This window comes from Leptopilina boulardi, unplaced genomic scaffold (assembly GCF_019393585.1).
Source record: "Leptopilina boulardi isolate dan_hultmark-lab unplaced genomic scaffold, ZJU_Lbou_2.1 LbouV2_179, whole genome shotgun sequence".
In the NCBI taxonomy this organism is placed as follows: Eukaryota; Metazoa; Arthropoda; class Insecta; order Hymenoptera; family Figitidae; genus Leptopilina; species Leptopilina boulardi.
This window is the reverse complement of record NW_026137728.1, coordinates 1,662,039-1,681,185: the sequence shown is the minus strand read 5'-3', so window position 1 is coordinate 1,681,185 and position 19,147 is coordinate 1,662,039. Positions and strand designations below refer to the sequence as shown.

At 20.7% G+C, this 19,147-nt stretch overlaps 2 protein-coding genes across 3 annotated transcripts in view; one reads left to right on the top strand and one right to left on the bottom strand.

Moving 5' to 3' along the window:
• The first annotated feature begins 41 nt into the window (after positions 1–41).
• On the top strand, positions 42–15,633 carry LOC127277758 (uncharacterized). The gene is made up of 9 exons (XM_051299116.1): positions 42–251; positions 9,471–9,534; positions 9,845–9,977; positions 11,131–11,261; positions 11,722–11,831; positions 12,169–12,314; positions 12,855–13,053; positions 14,379–14,495; positions 15,103–15,633. Exons 2-9 carry the CDS (start codon positions 9,475–9,477, stop codon positions 15,218–15,220), a joined length of 1,014 nt encoding a protein of 337 aa, XP_051155073.1. The 5' UTR covers positions 42–251; positions 9,471–9,474; the 3' UTR covers positions 15,221–15,633.
• LOC127277749 (uncharacterized) overlaps positions 3,933–19,147 on the bottom strand; it is a 137,387-nt gene continuing 122,172 nt past the window's right edge. The window contains exon 15 of one of the 2 annotated variants that reach the window (XM_051299102.1): positions 3,933–5,002. In XM_051299102.1, the coding sequence (XP_051155059.1) occupies positions 4,975–5,002 (28 nt within the window). In that variant the 3' untranslated portion in view covers positions 3,933–4,974. Of the gene's footprint in view, positions 5,003–15,382; positions 15,473–19,147 lie in introns of those variants that run through there. The other variant, XM_051299103.1, reaches the window with a different exon arrangement.

The following is a 19,147-nucleotide window of genomic DNA, read 5'->3' as shown; positions in this document are numbered from 1 at the left end:
GGGCCTTATCGGAGGGGACCCACACCTTGGATTTAAAAGAATTGAGTGCTTCAGTGCTTCGCGAACTTCCACTCACGACTATTCAAATGTCGATATTCGGCACTCGTACTTAAAGAATAAATTTTTTTTTTCGAGAATCAATCATTGCAGTCGTGAAATCATCGAGACAACGTTACCATCTCTCCACTTACTTTAATCAAAATTTATTTATTTTTTTTTTTTTAATTGTCAAACTAATCACGTTTCAATTCGTAAGTAACTCCTGTTATATTACCGTTAAGTTGATTTTTTTTTTTTGCAAACTACAAAAAATATCTATAATAATAACAAAGAAAAAAAATTATCCTTTATTAAAAAAAAAATAGAAATAGAAAAAAGAACAATATTTTTAATTAATTTATTTACAATTTATAAATAAAATTTTCTGTTAAAAATTCTTTAACGAAAAACAAAATTTTATCATTGAAATCTATTTTAAATAATTAGAGAAAAATAAAAATAGTAAATTTAAATAATTATTATTATAATAATAGTATAATATGCATTTTTTGAATTTTTTTTTATATGCGAGGAAAATTATTTCAAATAATATTTATTTAAAAAAAATAATCAAATTGTTAAAAGTATTTTTTTTGTACTTTAATTTGAAATGTTTTGAGGGAAATGAAAAATTTTAATTAATTAAAAACATTATTGCAGTGGAAAAAAAAATCCAATTAATTATACCAAATGTAATTAAATTACACTATTGTTATAATTTGCAGTGATGTAAATTAATTAAATTGTCCGTGAAGCATTTATATTTTATTTTAACGAAATAAAAAAAATGATAATTATATTAAATTTTGAATTGGATTTTGTAATTGAATTTTTGAATTTCATTAGAAATTCAAAAATGATGACAATCTCCCGCTCAATGTGTCTTTGGTACTTCCTTGTGTTATCTAAAAATTTTGCTAAATTATGCTATATATTTCGGAGTTAATTAAAATAGAAATATATGCAAATTTTATTAAGAATACCAAGTGTCAACACTAATTTCTTTTTTTTTAGTTACTCTGACATTTACAGGATTTATTTTTAAATTACAAAAATGATCCATAAATTGTGTTTAATTCTCTATAAAAATGATAACAATTATCATAAAAAAGAGATTTGACAATTAGCAGTTTCTCTAAATTTTTTATCAAATTAATGGGAAAAAATTACTTAATAGTATTGTAAATTTCTTCAAAATTTTTAATGACTACTAACTTTATTAATTGTTTAATAATATTAATTTCTTTTAAATAATTAATTTTTTTTTCTAATTTCATTATAAATTATATATTAAAAAATAATTTATAAAAATATATTAAAAAATTAACATATAATTTACTATCCATAAAGGTTGGTGAACCATCTATTAATTCGGTTTCTTTAGTTTCGATTATTATTTTACAAGTTTAATTTAGAGAAAAAAGGTATTTTCTCAAAAAAAATTGTTATTCATCAAAATATAGTTTGTCAATATGGAAATCATATTTTCTGAAATTCAAACCGCTTTTGTTTCAAGTTTCCTTTTTTAGAGGCGTTAATGTCAGAGATACTATTCAAAAAATTTAAAGTGAAAAAAGAAAGGAATATTTTAAGTGACAAATCCCTTTTCTTTTTATTTATTGCGAAATAAATTTGAATAGACAATTTAAAAATACCAGAATGAATCATAAGAAAATAAATATATTTGAAGAGGTAAAATTTTATTCTCAGGATGAAAACATTCATTAAATGGTGATTTATTAATTTAATTTCTCAGGGGAGGAAATTTAATTTATTTTCAATAGAATCAATTTTTTCATCCATTTTTTTTTTTAAATTCAATTATTATAGAGGATATAATTATTTTTAAATTCCATTATAGAGAATACAATTATTTTTAAATTCAATTATTTTTCAGTTCAATTATTATACTTTAATTTCAATTGTTTTAAAAATTCTATTTTTTTGAATTCAATTGTTTATTTCGATTGTTAATTTTATATTATTATTTTTTCAGTTTGTCGCGAAAAATTTCCAACTTATTAAAATTCAATTCACAAATTAATTAAATACGAGAATAAATTAAATTTTCCAAAGAGTTAAATTAAAAAAAAAAAAAATTTCTAATATTTAAATTTATTGAATTTAAAAAAAATAATTGTATTTCATAATAATTAATTTACAAAATAACTGAATTTGTGAATAATTTTGCAGAGTTCTTAACAAATATTAATATTAATTAAAAATTTATTAATAATAAATATTTTAGAATAATTAATTTTTTTTTTCAACTCATAAAGAATTAAAAAAATTCAACTTTTTTGTTTCTTTTTCAAGTGAAACTATAATGAAAAAAAAAAAAAAATGTTTTTTTTTTGTTCGACAACCACCCCGTCAATATTCTGTTGATGCAAATGATTTGGGCTTAAGAAATATTTATGAAGGTATATTAACTGCTCCTGTGTCACGAATGTCAAGATGATAGTTAAAGTTAAACCATACTTATGACTCGTCCGTTTGGCATGTGCTCGATGCAGTTTTGTCGTTTCAGCTCTCTTTTTATCCCGATTGCTTACACCAACCACTACCATTTTTTTTCTTGTTTTTTTTTTAGAATATGTACAAAAAATGATGCTAACAAAAAAAGAAATCCTTTCTAAGGTCCTTGATCGAGTGGACCATTTTGTATAGTAGCTGAAAATTACCCTTTTCTCTTTGTCCTTTCGTTAATATTTATAGAATTTTTGCTATACGAACAGAAAAAGAATCAAATTATCAGATTATAGTAAAAAAAATAAATAAATTTTAATTTCAGTACATTTTCGTCTATTTTGATAACAATTGTCAATGTTTTTTTTTTTTTTATTTTATATTCAAATATATATGTTGTAAAAAATCAAGCGATTCTGAGACCATTTTTATTATCCGAGGCTAACCGGATATTGCGAGTTGTATATGAGTTCATAATAATAAAACTACTTTAAGAGAAAAAAAAAAAAAAAAGAAAAATTTATATTTATCCAAATTTTCTTGCCGATAAAAGTAAAATTTATTTTTACATTTATATATCAAAGGTACTTTAATACTTTTATTACCCTTTAATTTGAATAAATGCTCTCCTTTTTTGGAACAAATTGTTTCCAAATCAAAAATGAAATTATATACAAAAAAAAAATAATAAATTATAAATTTTTTTTATCAAATACTAATTCAATTGTTCAAATTTGGTAATGAATTCAATTTTTCGAATTTTATTGATTTCAATAATTTTTATTTATTTTTGTTTTTTTCAATTCAATTAAATTATTATTAAAATTTGTTTCATTTTCTCTAATATAATAATCATTAAGGTTGGTACAAAAATTTTATTTTGTTTTTCTCTGATTTTCAGTAAAAATAAAAAATTTTTCCCTTACCCTAATGAAAATATTTCAAGAGGTTTTCAATTATAAAAAATTAAGACAATAATTTTTAGAAGCAAAAATTTGAAATGAAAATTAAAAAAATTATAATTTTAGCAACATTTTTTAGAAATTTGATATTTTTCCAGTACATTTTATAACATTCCCTGAATTTTACATGATTTCCCTGACCCATGGCAATTATTTACGATTTTTTGGTTAATTATGATTCATAATTAATCGTAAAATCGTAAATATTTGCAATTAATTGAAACTACGTAAAAGTTTTTTTTTTTTTTTTTTAATAATTCAATTTATCTAAAAAATTATAAAAAATTAAATAGTAAAAAGTAAAAAATAGTAAATAAAAAGTAATTATTAATAATTAAATTATTATTAGTAACAATAGTTATTATTTATTATTAATTTTTAATTATTATTTATTAGTATATTTATTAATTATTTAATAATAATTTACTTATAAAACAATTCAGTACTATTAAATTGTTTTGACACCGAAATTAAAATTTAAAATATCCAGTTGTTATTTTTTTCTAACAAAAATTGATTCGCTATAAAAATCATTTTCCTCCCCAAAAAAACAAGTGACTACCTATTAATTAAAATTTTTTGGGAAAATAATTTTTGTACCGAACAATTTTTCGACAAATTCGTGTGATTTCAAATTTTGTTACACATTATAGACGATATTTTATATTGAAAATTTTTTAGTCAAGTAGCAAAAGATCTTGATAAAAGCAATCGCGACTAAGTGAACTTGAACGTGTCGTGTTTGCAAAATCCTTTTTATGCCAAGAAAACGTAAAATAAATCTTGACATTGTACAATGTATATTCTATTCATTGTTAATGTATCGATCTTTATTTTTGAAAAAAGAAAAAATCCAAAATTTCTCACCTGTATTTTGTAATTTTTTTCCCCAAAAAAAAAAACATTAATATTTTGCAAAATAATAATCCATTTTTGCTGATTGCTTTTAGTGGATTAAAAGAAAAAAAAACATCTCACTGAAATAAATTTTAATTTCCTACGCGTGACTCCTTCTGTCATCACTTCATTGATTTCGCTTTCAACATATATATCCTGTATAAATATACTGAGACCTATATAATTTAAAAAAAAATATATACAGGAAATATTTCTAAAATTATCTTCGATATATTTTGTAAGTGGTAATTTTTTTTTTCAATGATCCTGTTTTTTTTTTTGTTTTCAAAATTGAAATTTATGCATCTATTTAATCCTGGTGCGTTTCTTTTTTCTATATATACAAGAGTCAATCACTTTTTTTTTCTTCTTTTTTCTCAAGGTCGTTCGCGAATCCAAATCAGATTGTCACTTGGCTTTCTTCATGGCTAACAACCTTCAGTTTCGATGGAATTAACATTAAAATTTATAAATAATAATCGTTTATTTTTCAAATTTTCGTTCTTCTTATTCGACCAATTTTTTTTTGTCTCCACGATATACGCACATTTGGAAAAATCATCTAAATCCAAAAAATATTCGTGAAATATTTAGAGACAATTTATTTCTATTTGATTTCATCGTCACAACAGCAACTGAAACAAAAAAAAAAAAATGAAATAATTATGGAGAAGAAATTATTAATTTCTAAAATTAAAATATTGAAACTTTCTTTGCTTTTTTAAATATTATTTTTTCTAAATTTTGTTGGCACATTAAAATGTAAAATTGAAACGGGAAAATATTTAAATTTCCAAAATAATTAATAATTAATAATTAATAATTAATAAACGTTGGAAATTACTAAGCTTCAAATTTTTGAATTTCCAAAGTAATTAAATTAGAAAATTTTGTATTATCAAAGTAATTAATTAAAAAAAAAATTAATAATAATAATAATAATTTTTAAAAATAATTTTAAATTCAATATTTTTTATTTAATTACTTTGGAAATACAAATTTTTGTAATTTAATTACTTTGTAAATACAAACTTTTAATTTAATTACTTTCGAAATTCAAAAATTAATTGAATTTAAAAATAATGTATTCGCTCACAGAAAAAAAAATTACTAGAATATTCTATCTTATTATTATTAAAAAAAAAACAATCAGAAAATTGTTTACACCTCTTGAAAATATCAAAAAATTATGTTTTAAAAAATGGAACATAATTTTTTTATTGAAGTAACTTCTTTTGGAATGAGAGTGTTCTTTTTTTTAAATAAAATTTTCATTTAATTCTTCCAAACCTAAAATGAAATCGATAAAATCTTCCACACCCTTATTAAAAAAAAAAAAAAAAAATCCATATATAGAATTCAATATTACATTGTGAGTCAAATAAACGAAAATCATTTTTTGCATCCCATTTAAAATGATGTAAAATAATTTTCAAGATAAATTTAATTCAATTGTTGTGAGAAATTCATTTAGATATGTATATGTATATATATAATACATAATTTGTTACGCAAGATTTAAAATACACTTGGCATCGAAACCTTGAAATAAAACAACGCCAAGGGCACTCACCCGCAATTCACTTATATATTATGTTACACAGATTCTAATAAGCCACGGAATTATTGTATTATGCATGAGAGAGAGGGTGAACGTGTCGATAAGGAGCATATAAAATCATTATACATATTAAATAGACGCGGATCTTTACAAACAAAGACACGTGTGTCGTTTACCTTTTTACAATGTCCTTAATCATCTAATGGATCATTCGTGTTCCGCATAACTGTCATCGGTTTACTTTATTTTATTTTTTTTTTTCATTCCTTTTTTAAAACAAGAAGAACCTCTTTAATGGATTCGACAACTTTTTCCCCGCTTCTAAAAGGCAAATTCTGTTAAAAAAAAAGAAAAAAAAAGTAGAAAAAGAAGAAAATAATTATTCGGGTCTGATTTTTAAAATATTGGTTTCTTTATTCGACGTCAGAATTTTATTTGGGAAAATTCTTCCGAGGAATTTGGAATTAAAATAGTGCTTACAGTTATTTCTCAAAAATTAATACAATTTAATTTTTTTTTTTTTATAATTTCACTAAACTTTTAAATTTCATTTGATTTTTATTTTTTAATATATAATAAAAATATATTTAGAATAATTTGGATAAAAATAAATAAATCAAAACTTATAATATAAGTAAATAATAAAAGTTTATTATTTAAATTTATTTAATTCGATATTTATTATTTAAAATTTGTTTAAAATTTATTGTTTAAAATTAAATAAGTACTTAATATATATTTTATTAATTTTTGTTTTAATTTATTTGAAAAAAATATAACCAAATTAAAATTGTAAAAAAAAATTTCTGCATTGAAATCATAATTTGAAGAAAATTAAATTTCAATTGCAAACATTCGAGTTGAGAGACAAAAGAAAGAAAAAATGTTTTTAAAGAGAGATTCAAAGTATTATTTTTTTTTTCAATAGCAATGAGAGTAAAATATTTAAAAATGTAAGACAAGATGTGTTGAGATGGAATAAGTTCATTGACTCTTAAAGTCTTTTGAATATCTTCAAATAGTTTTAATAATTTATGGATACATGACTTTTTGGAACTTTAAGTCAAAAAAACTTTTTAAAAGTAAATTTTTAATTTTGTTCCACAAGTACGAAAATAATTAATTTTCTCAGATAGGATCAATTTTTATTTGAACATGTATACAATGAAAAAAAATTCAATTCAAATAATCGGTATTATCAAATAAATATATTTATAAAATAATTATTATTTGAGACAAAGTAAATAGTATTTGTTTGAAATAGAGAAATTATTGATTCAATAATTGATTATAATTGATGATTATTTAATTCAAATAAAAATTATTTTATTCAAGTAAATATTTATTTGATACTAATCAAGTAATCGATTATTTGTATTAAATTATTTGTAATTTTTAATTTATATATAATTTCTAATGAATTTTTTTTTTCAGTGTGTAATAAAAAAAAAGTTATTTCGAACTCATGTCAATATAAGAAAACAGAACTTATTAAATTATTATTATTTACTATATAAGTTTTGAATTATTTATTTATTTTTATCCAAATATTGTAAATAATTATTTTATTAAAAATCGAGTGAAAATTAAAATTTTTGCCAAATTATTATAAATATATTTATTATATTAATAATCGAATGTAAATTAAAATTTTAGTTAAATTAATAATGAAAATTATTGTCAGAATATAATTTTTGATTTAATTAACACACAGACACACAGACACACGTTTCAAATTATATTAAAAGGTTAAAGTTCTCTTTATTCTACTTTTTTTTTTTTTTTTTTTTGTTAATGCACAGACTCAGACAGCGTGTTTTTAAAGTGAACCAGTTTCAGGGAGAGATATGGTATTAAAAACCGGAATGTTATAATCCTTACACTTATGTTCCTGCTGTGGTTCTTATTATCTTTATTACATCGATTCGCCTGATGTTTCTGTACATAAATGTCCAATTTGCCAACAACTTTTTTAAATCCAATGATCGAAAGTAAACACACTGCATGTGCTTCGAGAAACTTCCTCTAACGAAACTTCAATTATGTAAATTAATTCATGTATACATATTGCAGATTCATTTTCTTTTTTTTTTTTTTTTTTATTATATATATATATTTTTTTTTAGTTTTTCACTTAAAATTTTGAAATTTCGTTAATTCGTTCTTTAATTAATTTAATTTTCCTTTTTCCTATCACTTCTCCCATTATTTTGAAAACAAAAAAAAATGTTCAAAGGAAAAAGATATATTTCTTTTCCTATTAAAATAAATCAGGGTGTCTAACAAGGATTGAGAAAAAAATTCCCTGACTCCTCCCTGACATTTTTTGATTTGTCCCTGACTTTTTAATAACTTTATTTCTGCTTTCTTTGGACAAAAATATGATTATTGACATATTTAACAATAAATTAATTTCTAATGTTAGTAACAAATGGTAATAAAAACCATTAAAATATTTTTAGATTAAAAAATTTTTAAATTCACAAAAAATTTTAATTTTTGTAGAAATTTACAGAAATTTCCCTGACTTTGAATGAAATTTTCTGAAATTCCCTGAGTTTTCCCTGACTTCCCTGACCGTTAGACACCCTGTAAATTTAAGAAACAAAATTTGATCAAAGAGGAAAATTAAAAAATGATTTTGGAAATTTTATAAAATTTTTGGCCTATTTTAATTAAAAAAAAAAAAAACACCGAAAAAAAGAAAAAATTATAAAAAAAAAGTAGATTTCATAATTTTTTAATTCTAAAAAATTCTAATTTTTGTTACCCTACAGAATATTAGAAAAAAAATTTGTGTTTCAAAAAAAAAAAAAATATTTTAAAATGCTGAAAAATAATTTTCACAATTTTTTTTTTCAAAATAGAGAGCGTAATTTAAAAAAAAAATTGAAAAAATTTTCCACTCATCGAATTTTTAAATTCACTGTCGTAATTTTATAAAAGTCATTTTAATCAACTTCCAAAACGAAACTAAAACTAATCCCCCGACTTTATAAAACTTTATCATAAAACTAATTAAACTATTTCAATTTTCGTGAATTTTGCATAATTTCGAAATTTTAATTTACAAATATTATAATATTCAAATAATATCGAAATTAGAATCAATTTTTTTTAAAAGTAATTAATTAATAAAATCGTGGTTCGTTTCTAAAGTCTCTTTTCAAAATTTCTACAGAGTGAAATATTTTTTATTAGTTAGTAAAATATTTTTTTTTTATAGTTAATTAAATATATTTTCTAATAATTAGTGTAAAATTTTCTAACAATTAATTTCTCAATATTTAATTATTTGATAAAATTTTAATAAAAAATATATTTTACAGGTAATGAAATATTTTTTTAATATAGTTAATTAAATATTTTCTAATTAGTTTGTGTAAATTTTCGAGTAATTTAATTAATTTTTCAAAATAATAAATGTAAATTTTCCAAAATATTTAATGAAATATTATTTTGATTGAAAAAAAGAAAAATTTTATGCAATTTTTTTTGTCCTACTATTAGAAATAATTGTTTCTTATTTTTATTGTTTGCAGAATTATGATAACACGGCATAAAATTTGGGACATCTACCTTTTGACAATGTGCTTTCTTATTCAGGTGAGTTGTTCAAATTTTCCAATGAGAAAAAGAAAAGAGAGGGACATTTGAAGAAAGTAAAATCTCAATTTACAAATCACGCTTTTACGTGACCCTCAAGATTATACGAATTCGCATATGTATATATATATTGAAAGTATTTTAACCAGTCCCTTTCGCTGCTCCGATTACAATTCCCCCACTTTTGTGAATTTTTTTTTTTTATCCTTTATTCCTGAAAATAAGTCACACACTTGCAGGTAAAATAAAGAAGTATGTGCACCTTTTTTTTTTTTCTTTCCTTTAAACTTAAAAAGTATTTTTCGCCAAGGTGCTGAAGGAGGCTCGCGTGTCTGGCCATGGAAGACTGATGGATCCACCGGCTCGCAATAGTATGTGGCGATTTGGCTTTCCAAATCCCGTCAATTACAACGACAATGAACTTTTCTGCGGCGGGTATGCAGGTTCGTCTTTTTTGGGAAACCTTTCACTAACATAATAATTCACAAGAGTAACACACACACATATATATTTATACATTACAAGACAAATAAATTGACCAATTATCGCAATGTTTGCAAAAATTGTTGTCTGTATGTTCATAATATTGGGCAATCGAAAATTGTAATATTAATGAAAAGAAGAGAGAGAGAGAGAGAGAGAGAAAAAAAAAGACATAAACAATGTTTTAAGGGTGCCTCATAAAAGTCAATAGTTACATTCTTTCATTACTTTACAGCTTTTCTTTTTTGACAGTTATTGTTTTAATTTACGATCCCATCTTGCAAGTAACGAATAAATCTTTTTCTTTCAATGAAATATAATTTATTGGGGGGAGGAAAAAGTATATTTTTTTTACTTTTTTTTTTATAAAATCTAAAAAAAAGCGCGCATATTAGAAACACAAAAATATTACGAGAAATTTTGTAAATAAATTTAAAAGAAAAAATATAATAAAAATAATATAAACAAAAATATATAATATAAATAAAAAAGAGAGAAATATATTTTCTTCTATTTATTTAAAAAATTTCTTTGTTTTTTTTAATATGTGCTTTTTTAGATTTTATTAAGAAAAAAAAAATTTATTATTATTATTCAAAGGAAAAAAAATTATATTTTTCTATTTAATATTTGTAATTTTCTTTTTTACTCTTTATTTTCCTCTTTAACTACAATTAATTAAATTGAAATAAAAAATAAATTAAATTAGTATAATTGATTTTTTTAAAAATAATAATAAATATATTTGAATATACTTTTCTTCTTTTATTAATAAAATCTAAAAAAAAAATACACATTCGTAAAAAACAGCAAAGACATTTTTTGAAATAAATTTTGGAAGAAAATAATTTTAAAATAAAGAGATATAATTAAATTAATATTGTAGTGAAAGAATGAAAAAAATTAAGAGTAAAAAAAAAGGGAAAAAAGTAAAATTAAAAATATTAAAATAGGAAAAAATATATTTTTTTTTTCATTTCATTTTTTTTTTTGAAAAATTAAACTGTAAAGCAATTTGTTAATTAAAGCTCGCACGACTGGGGATTTTTTGAGGCCGTAGCAGTAAAAGATGAAAATTTACCTTGATGTATGTTTCAATTATCTGGCATATAGTGCAATGGGTGCAGAATAAAGGAGAATGCGGGATTTGTGGTGATGCTTATCATTTGCCTGATCCGAAACCTCACGAAGCTGGTGGCGATTATGCAAAAGGGACAATTGTCAGACATTACACTGTTGGCGAGGTAAATCTGAAAAAAATTCAATTCTTTTTATTTTTTTTTCTTTTTCATTTAAAATTATGTTTATAAATTATAAACTTATTAAATTTAGTACCTAATAATAATAAAAATAATAATAATAATGAATAATATTAATAATTATAGTAATAATAATAATAATAATATTTTTAATTTTCTAAATATTTGTTGTTTCATTTTATTTGATTTCGTTATAATTTAACGATTTGTATATGCAATGAAATTTAATAATTTCGATAAAAGTATTTTTGTTTTGAAATATTTTGAAACAAATTTTTATTGAAATTGTCAATTTTAACGAAAATTAAAATTATTTTGTAAAATAAATAAATAAAATCCATTTTTTCCAATAAAAAAAATGTCTTTTTTTGTCATTTACTAAAAAATAATTTAAAAAATTTTTTTATTATTTTTACCATTAATTAAAAGAAATTCTACTTATCAGGAAATCGATGTAGAAATAGAACTCACATCCAATCATCAAGGACATTTTGAATTACATCTTTGCCCCAATAACAATCCTCGTAAAGAAGCATCTCAAGAATGTTTCGATAGGTAAAATTCTTTCAATCCTAGACAAATAAATAATTAATTAATTAATTAATTAATTAAATAACTCAATAAATTAAAATTATTTAATTTTTGTTTAATTATTTAATTGCACTAAATTAATAAGTTTAAATAATGTAATTATCAAGTAGTAATTAATTTAAAAAATTTTTTAATTTAAGAAACAAAATTTTTGATAAAATTTATTTGACTCTGAGACAATATAAATATATCTTTTCTCTTGGTGTATCAATGAATAATTAATTTATTATTAATTAAAATTCATTAAAAATATTATTGACAAATGAAATGATAGAAATACAATTTTTTTTTTCTCCTACAGGTATCCTCTCTTTGTTTCTGGTACAAATGATGTCCGATTCGAAATTCCTCCTGATACGGAAAAAAAGGCAATTTTTCGATACAAAGTGGACTTACCGCCTTTCATTACTTGCACTCAATGTGTTATACAATGGAATTATTACACAGGTAATACACGAATATTTCTGAAATTAAATTTCGTCAAATTTAAAAAAAAAAAAAAAAAAAAAAAAGAAATTCTTTCGCAAATTGCACATAATTGACGTTGAAAATTTTTATAAATTTCACTAAAAATCATACTAATTGATGCTCTGAAAAGGGAAAATAAAATTTAACGAGTTTAAATGGAAAAATTATATCTAGAGAGTAATAAAAAAAAATTGTTTTTTTAAAAAATAATTTTTTTTACACATACAAATTTTTTTTTATAAATTATAACATAAATAAATTTATTTGTTTTTCATTTGCAAGAAATAATTAATTTTAAAAACAATTTTTTGGTGAAAATAAAAATATTTTATTTTAATTTATAAACTAATACCTTAATTAATATCCATTTATTAAAAATTAATATATATATATTTTTTTGTAATTTACTTTCGTTTTATTTTTATTAAAAAAAATTGATTTCAATTTCTTTCTTCTTTTCTGTGGCGATAAAATTTAAGTATTTTGAAAGCTCTCTTTCTCTCTTTTCATTGATAATAGGGAACATGTGGGGAACTTGTGATAATGGCACAGAAGCTGTTGGATGTGGTAGACCCGAAACTTTTAGAAATTGTGCAGACGTTAGTATAATTACAAGCACTGGTGGAGTACCTCCATTATTTGTTGAAGAGGACAATCCATTCCTTCTCTACTACAGGGAATACGATTCTCCGAATAACATTTTCCCTTTAATTATCAGGTACTGTTTTAGCACTTAATGCATATAAGAATATTATACTCCAAAACGTTTTAAATCTGTTTCAAGATTCACAGATTTTTATTTACCACTAAATCACAAAAAAAATAAATTCATTAATTAATTTTAACCAAATTTTATTTTACACTCAAAACAGAAACAAAAAAAAAATAGAAACTATTTTTGTATTTTTTAATTTTCAAAAATTTGAAGGAAGTTTAAATTTTTATAAACTGAAGTTCTATAATAATTATAAATAAAATATTTTTTTTTAGAATTTATAAAATTAATTTTTATAAAATAGAGTTACGAAAGGGTTTCCTAAATAAAAACGTATGAGTTTTGAAATAAAAATAAATTAAATTTGAATTTATCGGTAAATTTTTTTTTTAAATAAAATGAAAATTAATCAATATTGAAAAATATTAACTCGGAGTTTTCATTTTATTTAAAAAATTAATTTTTACTTTTTATAAAAATATCGAGAAAGTAAACTTTTTTAAATCTATAATGTATAATAATTTGCTTGCTTTAATTATTTTTTTGCGCTAATTATTAACAATTTATTCCCTAATAAAAACTTTACTTTAAAATTAAAATCCAGTTAAAAAATGGTTAAAGTGTATAAATAATTATTTAAATTATAGACGATAAAAATTTGTACTATTTTTTTTTTTGTAGCTTTTTAAACAAAATTTACTTCATGTTGGCTTCGGATTTTTCCCGGAATTTTCGTATATTTAACTCATTATGCTAATAGAGTTTTTATGATTCTAATATAGAAATCTGACTTTAAAATGAGTTTAACAGTACTGAAAAGTTACATATTATTCAGATGACTTTTTTTTCTATAATTAAAAATTAAACAAGAATTTGAATTTTTGTCCTCGATTTTGTCTTTTAGTTTCCTATTTTTGTTTATTTCGATTTACCATGTTCTTTATTTTGTTTTATTTTATTTTTTGTTGTCTTTACAATATTTTTTTCAAAAATTTTTTAATTATTCCGTTTTTCTTATTTTTCTGTACATTTTTTTTTAAATATTTTTTCCTAAATAAAATTCCGAGTGTATAAATAAATTTTGACAGTGAAATAATATTTTTTCGTTTAAGATTTCAATAAAATTCTAAAACACAAAAAAAATATCGAAAATTTTGTCATTAAAAATAATATTAAATTGTATAATTTTTCTTTTGTAAGGGGTGGGGGAAAAAAATCCAGTGAATTTGGTTTGAAAAAATTTTTGCTAAATAAATATTATTTGTGTTTTGAAGAAATAATTGTATAATAAAATAATTTTTTAAAAATACCTTTTTAAAATCACGCAGGTCGCAAGTTTGTGTTCCTTCAAATCTATACAGAAGAATACCTGGAATGTCCGGATGGTGTCAAACAAATTGTCTACGATATCCTCCAAATTGTCCAGAAACAATATGCAATTGCCCGTAAGTTGAAGTTTTTTATTTTCTGCGAAAAAAAAAATGACAAAATTAGAAGAAAAAAAAATTCAATTACATGATAGAAATATATAAACAATTATAAAAAAAGTAAATAAATATAAAAAACAAAATTATTTATTAAACATATTAATAAATAATAAAATTATTAACCAAATAATGGTTTATAAAATATTTATAAAAGTAAATTAAAATAAATAAAAAAGAAAATTTACAAATTCTGAAAGTAATTATATAAAAAAAAACCTTTTCTTACATGGAGAGAAATATTTTATTTACATTTATTTTAGACAAATAAAAATAAATTTGAATCGAATAAAAAATTTAATTTAGAAAAAATAAAATTTTATTTAGCGTAAATAAATTTTTTCTTTTAAATTAAATAAAATTTATTTTGAAACAAACAAAATTTGTTTGAAACAAAAAAAAAATATTTATTTGGCTCTGAGAGAAAATATATTTTTTCTCTGGGTGTGAATAAATTAAAATAAAGAAAATTATAAATAAAAAAAAAAATATTTCAAAATAGTAGAATACATAAAATACAGTTGAAAATTAATTTAAAAATTGAAAACAATTTCTCGTTAAATTTCAGACAAACTTGTGACGCTATAGGAGACCTGAAAGGAAAAGAAGGAGCAGACCAATATTGTTTAGATAAATGTCTAGCGTATCCATCAAAATGTCCCTCACATCGTTGTCGCTGCTACTGAATTTCTATTTGAATATATATATATATAATATTCTGAATTGCATTTCAGTGGCTTTATATATATATATATATTTTAATGTAAGGTCCATCAATTTGCCATTCAATAACATCCAAGTTCGCGGATATCGATGTTTTTACAAAACCCGCTCTAAGTATAGGTATATGGCACATATATCTATAAATTTACAACATGAGTCCCTCAATTGAGACCTTATCACTCCTGCGATCGATTTAAGCGCTTCCGCTTGAATATCTGAAAATAAACTGAAATGTATAGTTCCTTCAATTCAATACATACATTTTTACGACCATGAGAAAAGCGAGAAAAATATTGACATCGTAAAAAAATTTCATTTTCCATCTCTATATATATATATATAATAAATACCATATCTCAAATTATCAAACTTGAAATCGTTTTTATTTTATTATTTTTTTTTTTTTTTGTTATTGTATATCAAGTTTTATATGTAATGAAAAAATTCTAATAAATTCAAATTGTTTCTTTTTAAATAAATTTTCATACAAAAAAAAATTTGAATCTATAGGAAACTAAAAAAATTCAAATTTTACACTCTGAAAAAAAATTTAATTCAAATAATCGGTATTATCAAATAAATACATATTTATAAAATAATTATTACTTGAGACGAAGTAAATATAGTATTTTTTTGAAATATAAATTATTGGTTCAAATAAAGTTCATATTTAATTCAAATAAAAATTATTTGGTTCAATTATTTTGATAATAATAGTCAAGTAACAGTAATTTTGAATCAATTTTTTTTCTCAGCGTACAATTAAAATCCCAATTAAATAATACAAAGAAATTAAAAAAAATTTGTCACGTTAATTTGATAGTAAAATATTAAAAAAACCTTTTCTTATCTTCTTTAATATTTCAATGATTTTTTTTTTTCTAAATACGTATTCTATAAATAATCAGGGAAAAATTCTCATCGATTTCAATTTGTATAGTGATAAACTATTCATATAGACTATAAATCTGTGAAAATAATATTTTATCATGAAATCATAAAAAAAATTTGATTGATTTGTGAAAAGAATGAATTTTTCAAAACATTTTTTTCTCGAGGAAAAATAAAAAAAAAATTACCCATATTATGATATTAAATTTTAATTTCGTAAAAAAATTAAAAATTTATCAATATCATGTAAAAATAAATTATTAAAATTGCAACCTGGTAAAAAGGACTATTAAATGATAAATACCAAAATTTATTTTTAAAAAATTTTACACCAGGTTTAAAAAAAATATTGATATTTCCATTAAAATTTTTTGTTTTTATTAAAAAAGTTTGTTTTTGTTGAAGAAAAATATTTTTAGAAAAACTTAAATAAAAAATTTGTTCAATTATTAAAAAATTAGATTTTAAATACTAAAAATAGTGATTCGGTTAAAACGAAAAATTCATTTAAATTAAAAATTTAAATGAAAATTTTGTTAAATATTTGATTAAATAAACATCCAGTAGAATAAAAATTTAATTAAGTAGAAAATTCGAATGCTGTTGACGTACACAACGTTTAAAATAAACGATTTTAAAAGAAATATTTTCTTGCCGGAAAAATTCTATGAATTTTCGTCTCAAAAATATTTCCTGTAATTTATTAATTAAAAAATTATAAAAAAAAACAATTTTTGGGATAAAATTTTTATAAATTTTCCGCGTTGAAAAAAAATAATTTGTTTTCTAATCGTCGATCATAAAACATTGTGAACTTCAGCATTGTAATTTCGATTAAATAGAAATTTAGAAAAAAAATTTACTTTAAAAAAATTAAAAAATAAATAAATTTTTAAAGTTAAAAAAAAAATTTTATTGAATATAAATTTTGTTCAAATGGAATTCGTTAAAAAATCAAAACAAAACAAAATTAAAACAAATTAAAACAATTAAAAAAAATTAAATAAAAATCTCGTTGAGTAAAATTGGATAAGGATAAGAAATACAGTTTAATAAAATTTCAATAAAGAAAATATATTAAAAATAAAAAATTCTATGAACTAGAGAAATGTTCTAAAATTTCGTTTAAATAAAAATTCAGCTAAATGAGAATTCTAAATGAAAATTCTCTTAAATGGATATTTGACTAAATAGAAATAAAATAAAATTATTGATTTAAATATAGAAATTCAGTTAAAGAGAAATATGAAAATAAAATTTTTATAATAATAAAAAATGTTATTCAGTGAAAATTTATTAAAACAGAGATATTTTTTATTATAAAAAATCCTGTTGAATAAAAAAATTTCAGCTAATTGAAAAATTAGATTTTATATAAAATATCAGTTGGAAGAAAATTGAATTAAATATGAAATACGCTTTAGTACACATAACAAAAATAAATAAAAAAGAAATTAAATTACGTGTTTTAATACAAAAATTCTTTCAAAAAATGTAAAGAATTTTTATAAAAATTCGTTTAACAATTATTAAAGGCCACGAAATATTTATTATCAAATTTTTATTTTTTTATATACACATAATAGGCAAAAATTTTTTTTTATTATTTTTAGAATAAAAAATATTTTTTTTATTCGTTGTGGTGAATTTCACAAAAGTACATTAAAAATTATGTCTAAATAGAAATGAAAAATTTTAATTAAAATTAAATTTTTCTTTCAAAAAAAAAAATTAAATCCTCGTTTTGTGGAAAGAAAAAAAAATTAATTAATTCAGAAGGGTAGTGAAAAAGTAAAAATGAAACAATTAAAAAAAAATAAAAAGTAAAAAATTGGATTGCAAGCATTTTCGATAGAGGAAGATAGAAAACAATTTTTCAGTACTAGTTATAATCAATTTAATGGCACTATAATACTTCTATTTTGACAGCTTACATCTCATATAATAATCCATAAATGGTATATTATACAAAGTGTTTAACAAACTTTGTAAATAATATACGATATACAGTTTTTTTTTTTTTTTTTTAATATCAATGAAACAGTCGATTAATATATAAGCTTCATTTTTTTTTTTCTCTTGTTCTTATTAATCACTTGTTTTGCTGTCGTTTTTGCAAATTTTCAATTAAAATTTCCTTCGTTATTTTTCCACTTTTATTTATTATTAATTTATTATTAATTTATTTATTATTAATAATTATTATTATTATTATTAATTTTTTGGTTTAGTTTCAACGACACTATCGTCAGCATAATGTGGATCAACTATATATTTGTAATTTTTACTAACAACACTTTATAAAACTATATACACTAAAGCCTTTTTTTTATACCTTCTAAATAACGAATTCTTGTAAGCTAATAACATTTTTCTCGTGAGTATATTATATTATATTTATAATATATATATATGTTATTTAGTATAATATAATAGTCATCGTCGAAGTAATAACATTAACGCAGCTTTGAAATAAAACGGTGCTCGATGCACTTGGCCACTAGCGTTATATTACGAAGTGTATATAATAAATGTAATTACAATTTTCCCTTTTGCTACAATGCTAAATACGCAACTACTCAACGTTCATAGTCGTTATACTGTGAATTATTTAATAACATGGCGTATTTAATACATTAGTATGATTCGCTTTTTTTTTCATTTTTTTTTTAGTATCTCGTATAACGTAGTCTCTTTTTCCCGTTATTTTTTTTTTATTTATTTATTTATTAATTTTTTTTTTTTTACTGAAATATTCCAAAGTTCTATATAATGTATAAGATTACGCATTTATTTTGAAGACGAGAAACTTTTTGTTCCATTTAAAAAAAAATATATTTTTACTACAAAATAATATTTAAAATAAAATTAGAAAAAAAAATTTAATAACAAAAAAAATTTGTCGACACAAGCTTCAAGATGTTGCTAACTTTAATAACCGGTTTTTGAACGTAGAAACTTTACAAGTCTCTTTTTTTTTTATCTGGGGAAACTTGATT

Bases quoted from the DNA above. Each gene is read 5' to 3' on its own strand.
- LOC127277758 (XM_051299116.1), top strand. From the start codon at position 9,475: ATGATAACACGGCATAAAATTTGGGACATCTACCTTTTGACAATGTGC. The intron at 12,315-12,854 runs GTAATACACGAA...CATTGATAATAG, and splicing joins ACAATGGAATTATTACACAG to GGAACATGTGGGGAACTTGT. The intron at 14,496-15,102 runs GTAAGTTGAAGT...GTTAAATTTCAG, and splicing joins GAAACAATATGCAATTGCCC to ACAAACTTGTGACGCTATAG.